The 9,996-nt window shown below is 39.8% G+C and overlaps 1 protein-coding gene across 1 annotated transcript; it reads left to right on the top strand.

Moving 5' to 3' along the window:
• The first annotated feature begins 181 nt into the window (after positions 1-181).
• On the top strand, positions 182-7,030 carry LOC106943607 (nuclear fragile X mental retardation-interacting protein 2-like). The gene is made up of 4 exons (XM_015026919.1): positions 182-730; positions 2,930-4,618; positions 6,503-6,535; positions 6,902-7,030. Exons 1-4 carry the CDS (start codon positions 583-585, stop codon positions 6,952-6,954), a joined length of 1,923 nt encoding a protein of 640 aa, XP_014882405.1. The 5' UTR covers positions 182-582; the 3' UTR covers positions 6,955-7,030.
• Positions 7,031-9,996: the final 2,966 nt, after the last annotated feature.

Here is a 9,996-nt window from a genome sequence, read left to right as displayed (position 1 = left end):
ACAGGTTTTTTTTTTTTTGTCAAAAATTTTTTCAAACCTTTTTTTTTTTTTTTTTTTTTTCCCCCCCCCCCCCCATAATTTTGTATTTAAACAATATCTTATGAGCTTATCGGTATCAATACGCTGCCTTTCCATTTTAGGAGAGGGGCTGTTCTCAACATGATCCTCCACCGAAGTGTGTCCACTGGCTGGAGACGTGGCAGCGCCTCGGGTCATATGATTTTTGGCTCTTACACGAACCCCACCCCGATCCTTTTCCACACTGAAAAAGATTCCCAAATGTCTCTCGCTCTTTATTATAATGCATAACGACAATTTAAACATCTGCACAAAGAAAGTCTTGCAACGACAACAACAACAACAAAAAAATAATCCCGTGCGATCATCTACATAAATTCTACACATGGATTTTTTTAGGAGCTGTGACCATCCAAAACAGTGCCATTTTTAGCCATTTACTGCTGACGTTTACAGAAGCTTCAAATAGCTTCCGTTTCACTCTGGTAGTGATTGGACTGTCCTGTGCCGTGCAGTGAGCTAACGCGCTGACTGTGGAGCACAAGCCCGACATTCTTCACTTCAATGGAGGAACAGCCCAAAGATCGGGCACAAGACAGGCAGCACCATCACAACGGAGAGGACCGGAGCTCCATTCAGCGCACGGCGTGTCTGAAACATGATCAGAGCCAGTTCCAGTGCCAGCATCAGGAAACGCAGGCGAAGAAAACAGGTTGGGCCATCCGGAAAAGTTGGCTAATGTCAGCGAGCCGACTAGCATTTGCTAACTAACGTGATTGGGGCTTAGGCTGCTAGCTAGCGGTTTGGCGTTAACACGAATTACAGGAAAAGCTGTTAAGTAGCTCGACCGTCGGGTACATTTATACGAGAGCCCCGAAGTTGTGTTAGCAGGCTTGCTAGCTGACGTAGCGTGACAGTTATTGCTGCTGTAGGTGGTTTTGACACATCGGGGATTGACCTTGTACACCGGTTTCACCACCCAGTTTTCTTTTCACTAATATAACCAGAGGGATTGATAAACTACCCCTCCTGGTTCCGCTGTGTTCTCAATTCCCCGGCGGCCTTTCAAATGAGCCAAAGTTTGATGTGTTTGACTCCAGCATGTTCGCATCCAGCTTAGGAAACAACACCGGCTCCGCTGGAATTTTCTCTGCTGCCATTTCCTGTCGGCCATGTTAGAATATCAGCGCGAGCTAACGCCACACTTACCCGGCTAGCTGGAGAACGGTGTAAAAGTACGAGGCTTTTCCCCCCCACCTCATTTGAAACTCTTTTACCTTATTCTTCTAGCAACTGTTTGGTGGAAATGACATGACGAGCAACTGTTGTGAGCTTACAGGTTGGTCGAAGTTAGCTAGCGTTAGCCGTCTGGCCTGACTGGGCCCTTTGCGTGTTGTTTGGTCAGCATGAAGCCACGCAGCTGAACAGATAGCATCGAAAATACAGTAGCTGACAGCTACTTTTACTTGCATATGTTTACTAAAAAGCAAACAACTGCGTCTGGGGCCGGGTGGTTAGGCTATATACAGAATCCCATGTGTGCAATGCCAACAAACATCAGGGTGGAGAAACACTATATAGTGGGAAGTCCCATGTTGACACAGCAGTTCTCTTGTATCCGTGCAATTCCAAGGCCCAGTCAAGGTTCACCGTTAATCTATATTTATATTTTAAATATAGCTATGGGGTTTACCTTCCTGCACTTGATCTTGAAGTGCATCAAATTTGAAGCTACATAATTAGCTACATTCTATTTCAAATGTAAAAAAAAAAAAAGTTTGACTTTTTATAACTGCAAACCGAACCTTTTTTGAAATCTGTTTCAGATGTATCTTAATTATTGTTTTAGATCATTCTGCTGGATCTAGTTTTCTGTGAATATGGAAATGTTTAATTTATTTTCTTCCCTACAGATTTAATTTAGGTTGCTTTTACCATTGCATAAACACATTGACATTTACTATTCTTTTGGTTCCACGAAAGAATGCGGGTTTTATTCTTTTTATTTTAACACAAAATAAAACCATTTTGTGCTAAAAAAAAAAATCAATGCATATCACGTGCTAAAACCAGAAAGTACCAAATTATTTTTCCTTAGCTTGAGGTGTTTTCGAAAATCTTGGTGATAAATGTAGGAAAATGGCTCAAATCACTTTAAGTTTATATCATTTCAAAAATATGTTTTTATATTCTTCTCAATGTATGATTACTTTAGGGGAAAAACGTAACTTTTTTTGCCTTTTTTTTAAAACAGAAGTTAGCAACCTTCCTGTTGCTGCCAACATAATAAAGACTTTGATAATATTAGTTACAAAATATTAAGTTGTTTTTTATTTGTGTATGGATTTTGAGATTAATCATATGCAAATGTAGGATAAACACCTGATAGTTTTGGTAGTCCTCAATCAACAACATATTCAGTGTGCTTGCTTTGACTCAGGTTACTCATCAACCTTTAAACCATCAGAATGGTGGGAGAAAAAATTCAATATTTTATTGATGTGCCATGATTTTTGTAAATATTCCTTGCTTAGTAACGCACTATTTTTTTATATATTTTTTGCGGCGGACGTTCTGATCCTTGTTGAACCATGTGGCCCTAATGAAAGCTGTCAAAGTGGATTCAGGTTAACACAAAGCAGGTGTAAAATATGTGAACAACTCACCTTTGCACCCCTTAAAAAAGAAAAAAATGGTACAAAATAGAGCTACACTTAAGATGTGTGAGGGTTTTTTTTTACTGCTGTTTTTACTAATTCTTGAGATGGAGTGAAGAAAATGTGACTTTCATAGTATTCTTCTTTCATATCATAATGTTGTCTTCTAATACAAAAACACCCAAAGCTAGAAAGGTAAAGCAGAAATTATCAGTGGCCCATTTCCGTTTAACTGATTTTGTTTTTCCTTGCAGGTAGTAAAAATGTAAACATCACCGACGAGGAGGGGGAGAAAAATCCACACCTGCCCTACACTGTTGGTATGTCCCATTCCTCCAGCAGCAATGATGATAGACACATAAGTAACCCAAATGTGAAGCAGAAAGGGCTGCAGAAGCACTACACCTCTGTTCAGAAAGTGAGCAGCAAATTCTCTGAGCATAAGAAGAATATGGACTTAAAAAATGACAAGGAGAAGGCGCTGGATTTGAGTCATTATGAGATTCAGCCTTCAGACAAGAAAGACTCTGCTTTGCTTCAGAACGGGCTTGTGAATTGTGGCCTCATCACTAACGGCTATTCCAGTAAGGACAATGACGGAAGCGGCTCCGAAGGCGGATACACCACCCCGAAGAAACGAAAGGGCAGATGCGGCAACACCAAGAGTGCCGATAATGTGACGAAAGACAAAGAGAGAGACATGCAGCCACGCCACACTACGCAGGAGCCGGGGGCCTCGAGTGTCGAGACGCCCGAGAAAGGAACAGCGTACAGACTCGACGGCTTCCGGTCCGGCTACAAAGCAGAAGCTCAGACGACGGCTAAACGGGCCGTCGCGTCAGAGACTTCAGTCGCCGAACCTCAGAGGAAAACCTCTGAAGGTAAAGCAGCTAGCACGTTTGGTAAGAAAGCAGAGGAAAAGCACAAGGGCAAGCTTTCCTCACCTTCAAAAGAGGACTCGTGGACTTTGTTCAAGCCCCCTCCTGTATTTCCTGTGGACAATAGCAGTGCTAAAATAGTTCCCAAGATCAGTTATGCAAGCAAAGTAAAAGAGAACCTCAATAAAGTAGCTCAAGGCGGAGGAGAGGCAGCGCCTCCTCCTGTGAGACTGTCCCAGGTCCCCATGTCTGCTATGAAAACTATCACCTCGGCTAGCTTTACTAACGGTCCTGTTCCTGGGAACGGGAACGGCTGCCCGTCCGTGGGCACCTTCTTTGCTCCTGCTGCTAGTTGTGTTCAATCAGCCCCGTCTGTCCCAAGTGGCGAGAATGTAGCATCTTCTTTGGAAAGTAGCTGTAGCTCTACGACGAGTCCCGTAGACGGCGAGGCGAGCGAGCTCAGAAAGTGTACTGTTTTAATCTACCCTTTAAATATGCAACCCGTGCTCCCGAGCGCTCGCCACCTCGACCCACCGGCTGCTCAGACAAATCAGAAAGCCCTAGGGGACATCTTCCAGAACCAGTGGGGGCTCTCGTTCATCAACGAGCCCAACCCGGCTCTCGACGGAGGGAACGGGTTCGTGCCTGCCGAGGACCAGACTTCTGTGACTTCTCACAACGGGAGTCAGGCTGTCCCAGCCAAGGTTGCCCAGCCCCTCTTTGACATTAGCCCATTTCTAGAAGCTGAAGCTTTTTCTCAAGAAGCGGAGAAAAGGACTTGTGCCCCCTGCCAAGTATCCAGTGTTTGCTCTCCTGCTAGCACGGCGAGCGAGGAGGAGACCAAGCTGCAGCCAAGTGTCCAGGAAAAGACGAAAGTGGAGCTGAAGGGAGTGGGTTCTTCTCTGCTGGGCCCCAGTAAAGACAACGGTGCTAAGCCTGCAGTGGGCCAGCAGACAACTGTGCTGTTTGGTTCCTCTAAAGAACAGATCCACCCAAAAGACGTTGGCAGGAGGTCCAGCTGGGGTTCCTTTGACCTTAAAGCTGCCGTCACCTATCACACTAAAGGTAACTTTCACTCTCTGCTCTGGTCAGATACACATTTCATCTAGGGCTGGGTGATATCAACTTACATTTTTATCGCAATATTTTGTGGTAGTATTGTGATAAACTTATACTAGAGAAAAACTTTATTATCCTTTTTCGGTTACTGTATGGCTGTGAATGCAAGGCACAATATTTGTAGCCATACAAACACAAACTCTGTTCATGAAAAATATTTCTCTTTACAAGCTTCTTCAAGATGCTACTTAGTTAAATAAGTAAAATTTATATCACTAAGCTGCACGCAGTAACTACATTTAATTAGCTTTTTGAATTCACAGATATTTATTCATACTCTTGTGGAACAACTATTGATGAAAATAGTAAATATAACATTTCCGATGATGCTGTCAGTTTTGTTATCATCAATAACTGAAATTTATTGCAACAACGATGAACCAAATTCTTCTAAGAAATTTATCATGATAAACAATATGTCCTCCCATAGTCTCACCCCTTAGCTGTAAAGTGAGTCTTCATTTGATGACTTTTTTTTTTTTTTGCAATCAAATGTTTTTATTTTAGTTGTTTTACATCCACAACATGTACAATATGGTATATTTACAATGGGTAGAATAAGACATAGAAATGGAAAAAGTAGTGTGCCCCCTCCCCATGGCGACCCCCTACCCTGTTCATTTGATGACTCTTAAAAAGTCTTTAAGATGATCATGGTTTCTGTATGGAGAACTAAGAAATGTGGTTGTAGTAATTTCTAAGTGAATTGCAAGTCTTAAGAAAGATGAGAGATTTATTAGGATCTCTTAGAATGCACTTGGAAAGAGAAGTCTGTAAATCTATCTCATATTTTGAAAGTGTTTTGATGTATGTCAAATTAATGGTAGTTTTTGAAAAGATTTTTAACTAGATATTAAACATGCTTTTCATTAAGCTCACACTTCTGTGTTAACATTTGTTTTTTCATTGGACTATTTTAATATTCTGATTCCAAATGCAATGTTTTCATTATCTATTAAAACATCTGCATAATTATCAGAACGGAAGGCTTGAGAATATCTGTGCACATTTAATCTGTATGTTTCACTTAGTCAATTGAGTTACTGAAATATTTTCAATTACTTTCTAATTCATTGAAAGGATCTGCACCTGTATTAAAAAAACAGATTTAGTGAAGGTCTGACCTGCAGATGAATTCCCATATAAGTTTTTTTCCTCCCTAAAATATTATTTCAAAATAAGTTAAACCTTTGTATGAGATTGGAAAATGCTCTTACCATTAAATCATTCTGTTATTGAGACGACGGAGCTGTGAGAATATTTTGTTGTAAATGTAGGATGTTTCACTGTGAGAGAGGGAGAGAGGCGTTGGTGTTACACAGCTCCGCAGTTAAACAGGATTTGACCAATGTTTCAAAGCAACGACAATGATTTATTTTTTAACTCTTTAGCTTCTTATTAGTTGTCACCATGGCTACTAATAGCCATGGTGACTTTCACTTTCCAGAGAATGGTGACTTTTAGCTTTTTGAATATGAAACTTAAAAATGACCAACGTTTTGTTATCCAGTCTGTCCCATAATGCACAAAATTGGACTCTTACTTTTTAAATATTTTTAATGATTTAAAAAAAAATTGCAAATGAATCAAATAAGGTAATTTTGCTTTAACATGTTCAGTTTTAACTTTCTACTGATTGCCAACCGGAATGAACGGCCCACATGGATAAGAGCTTCTTAATGGGTACTTTGGTTTTCATCAAAACCTTCCACCCCAAACAGTGTTGTCAGAACGACCGTACATGTGATTGTACTGTTTTATTGCTTGGCTTTTATATTTATAGAAAACTTTTTGGGGCTATGAACTGATGTTCCTTTTCTCCTTGAACAGAAATGGAATCCATTTTCAACTTGCAAAAACAAGGTAAGGGAACCGTTTTTCTATCCTCACTTTTTTTTTATTTTTTATTTTATTATTATTTTTTTATTGCTACAGAAAACACTTCAGTGGATGAATAGCTGTATAGCATCACATGATGGTGATCTGACTTGTTATATCTCAACAGTAATCCTAATCAAAACCCCTGTTGAAGTGATGAGTGTAATCTATATCCTGCTGGTGAATGGCTCTGTAGTCGAGCCAGCTGGCAGCGCAGACTTGCAATACCAAATGTTTTCAATGTTATTGGCAGTTTCAAAAACAATGATTGTAAAATGTATTTACATTATGATCATTTGTATGATTCTGTTGTTGTTCCGTTCCTGACTGTCTGCCTCTTCTCTGCTGTAGATCCAAAAAGAATAGTGTTTTATGATGAGACCAAGGATGGACCTGATCAGTGAGGTAGATCATCTCCAGTGCTTACTGTCTTCTCCTCTGGGTGCTGCAGTTATCTACCTTGGAAAAAGTAAAAAAACACACACACAAAAAAACAAATCCTGTCGGATAAAAGTGACAACTGTGAAAACACTGATAGCTAAGCATGATTTTCCTTGGAAACTCGGGTTTATTGAAACTTGTATTTTTTTTTTTCCTTTGGGAGCGCACCAGACAAAACATACACACACACACATGCAGACACACTCTGGATGGACGTTAAAAAGGAGTTGATCGGTGCCTCTCCAACACGATGAATGGACCTTAACGACTTCTAGCTGTGGTAGTCCTCGTCTCATGGCTTTTAAGGGATAATGTTCGGGAGTTCACAAAGGCAGGTGTCTCGGACCGCACCTCCTTAAGCCTTTATCCTGTCGAACTGTTGGGATGCCTCCGTCGGTTTCTTTCTTCACTCATTCAAATGAGTTCACTGTAGATACGTTGGACGTTCCACACAGATCTGCGCTTGAATTAGTGGTGAAGGAAAGGAGACGATTGTTAAAGAAATGCCTTCTGAGTTGTAGAGTAAAAGGTGTTTTGCAACCCTGTTAAGGCGGCAGTGGACTTTTGTGAGGCTCCATCCGGGAAGGGAGAATCTTGTCTTAAAACTCTATAGAGGAAAAAACTACTCAGAGCCCTGAAATTTTCTATGTACCGCAGTTGTTTTTATGCCGTTTCAGCTGACCTAACACAAGTATTATTTGCATCGCTGTTAGACCCCAGAGCTGAGGTACTGAAGTGCCGAATTTGAAGGAAAACCACGCCCCTTTACGACGTTTGTTCAGTTGGTGTGCTGAAAGGTTTTAACATCGGGTCTCCGTTAAACTGTTTCTGTTGAAGCCTTCATTACATTTCACTTAAGACGGTCATAAATTATCACAAAGTTTCTTTAATTTCAAAATCATGCACACTTTTTTTTTTTTTTTCAGAGTTTAGGAACAAACAAATATTGCTTCTGATTGGCTGTTCTGCTTTATTCAGCTGCAACACTCAGGATATCTCTACAAACATTTCTGTTCAGTTAAAGAAAAATGTTTCATTTTGCATTTGTTTTCCTAGCATGTTTTTTTTTCCACTCAATGACTGTTTTTTTTGTTTTGTTTTTTTCTTTTTTCATTTGCCCCCATGTTTACTGGTATACTTGAGTCCCTTTTCATTGCCACAGAAACACAATAACTCATTTATTGCAACCTCCATCTTAGGACTCAAACTAACTGCTTTGTCAAAAAAAAAAGAAAAATAAAGAAAACTGTGTCAGAACGTTCGAAGGAGGTCTTCAAAGTTTTCACAAGCCGATGTGCAATACCTCCATGGAAATTGAGTTTTGTTGAGCTACAAAATCCTCATCGGAGATGCTTATGTAGCCTGCAGTTTAGTTTTTCAAATCTGTTTCGGTTGCATTTACTCTTTTGTTGCACATTTTGATTCTTCACTTGTAAGGTTTGACTACATCTGGTGATTCTAGGAGATGGAGTTGGTCAGCTGGGACATCTCCGGGAAAGGACGTCACAAAGGAGCTGAGAGTGTGGAAAGTGGGTGGGGGGGTGGGTCCTCTTGTCTAGAAAATCTAATTTGGTTTAATCGTGAATTAATAGCACTTTATGTTAACAAATTACCTTTATCTTGACTAGAGAAAATTTATATGTAACACTAGAAATACTCCTTAAAAGAATGGCTCTGGGCTGTTACTTTTCAGAAAAAAAAAAATAAATATATATATATATAGTTGCTAAATACAGAATTATTAAATATAACTCAGGTAGTGTTGATGAAGCCATGAGTATATTCAATGTTTTCTTTTTCTTTTTTTTCTTTTTTTTGCCAATCGGCCCCGGTCATGTAATGTTCTCATACTGGAAATGCTGAATTGGAGTCCTACTGCTGTCTCATGCGATATTCTGAAAACACACCAAATAACTTACCTTTGACTAAGGATGTCCGTTTCACTTTGGGCTCATGTTGTGGGATTTTATCTGCTTAGAAAGCACATTGCATCTCCGCTCTGTTTTCTTTGGCTGTAACGGTAATCATCTGCTGGTTCATTTCCGCCTCCTGTGTTTTCTTCATACCCTCCTTACAGGCCTGAGTGCTTCTTCCCACCATTTCCTCAGCAGAATGTGGAGTTTAGTGTACAAGTTGGATTCCGATTTTACTTCCATGCACAGATTTATCTTTTTTTTTTCTCAGCCAGGTTTGTTTTTTTTGTTTGTTTTTTTGTGCAGCGTCCGATGTCCATCTTGACTGGGCCTGTATCAAAATGCAACACAGTCGTAAAAGGGTTTCCTGATGTCGTCATAGTGATGTATCAGAAAGTGCTCTCCAGTAGCAGCACTGCCCCTCTCCCACCTGTTGCTGCATACTGTTGGTCAAATAGTAGAAATCTGGGGCTTACACTCACAAGAAATATGTATTTTGTTTTTTTGGGGGGGGTTTTTTGCAAATCTTTCCGGTTGTAAAAAAAATAAAGAAAAGTCAAAATTTACCTTTTTAAATAGGTAGTTTTTAAATGAGAATAGAATTTTTGTTTTTAAATTGAAGACATTCAATTTAGTGGGTGGGTTCTGCCTAAATACCATGCACATACCTGATGTTGCTCTCCTAGTGAGGATGGCTGAATTTACTCTGACAAATAACCAAACAAAAAAAAATTGCAATTGAACTGTGTTTAATCCGGTAGCATTACTTTGTGTGTGTTTATTATTTTTGTAACTCTCCGCTTGCTACAGTTTAGTTTAATCTGACTGCACATAAATCCCTGGGCAAATTAACACAATCAGGTTGACGCTAAATGGTTCAGACTGAAGCTATTAAAAATTGTGCAGATTTTTCTGGGCATAAATGTAGGGTCAGCAGGGTGATGGAAATTGGTTTTACTGTAGTACAATGAATTTACTGCTTTTTGTTTCTTCTTCCTCTTCTCTCCCTCCCCTTTTTTTTTTTTTTTTTTTTTATTCGTTTTTGTTTTGGGGGAAAAACGGGGGTGGTTTTTTTTTTGTCTTCTCACCCAA

The sequence above is a fragment of the Poecilia latipinna genome, unplaced genomic scaffold, assembly GCF_001443285.1.
Source record: "Poecilia latipinna isolate Pla-1442-1.1 unplaced genomic scaffold, P_latipinna-1.0 Scaffold5548, whole genome shotgun sequence".
NCBI classification, from domain to species: domain Eukaryota; kingdom Metazoa; phylum Chordata; class Actinopteri; order Cyprinodontiformes; family Poeciliidae; genus Poecilia; species Poecilia latipinna.
The sequence above is the reverse complement of the archived record's forward strand: the minus strand, read 5'-3'. Positions and strand labels throughout refer to the sequence as shown.

Bases quoted from the DNA above. Each gene is read 5' to 3' on its own strand.
- LOC106943607 (XM_015026919.1), top strand. From the start codon at position 583: ATGGAGGAACAGCCCAAAGATCGGGCACAAGACAGGCAGCACCATCAC. The intron at 731-2,929 runs GTTGGGCCATCC...TTTTCCTTGCAG, and splicing joins AACGCAGGCGAAGAAAACAG to GTAGTAAAAATGTAAACATC. The intron at 6,536-6,901 runs GTAAGGGAACCG...TCTCTGCTGTAG, and splicing joins TTTCAACTTGCAAAAACAAG to ATCCAAAAAGAATAGTGTTT.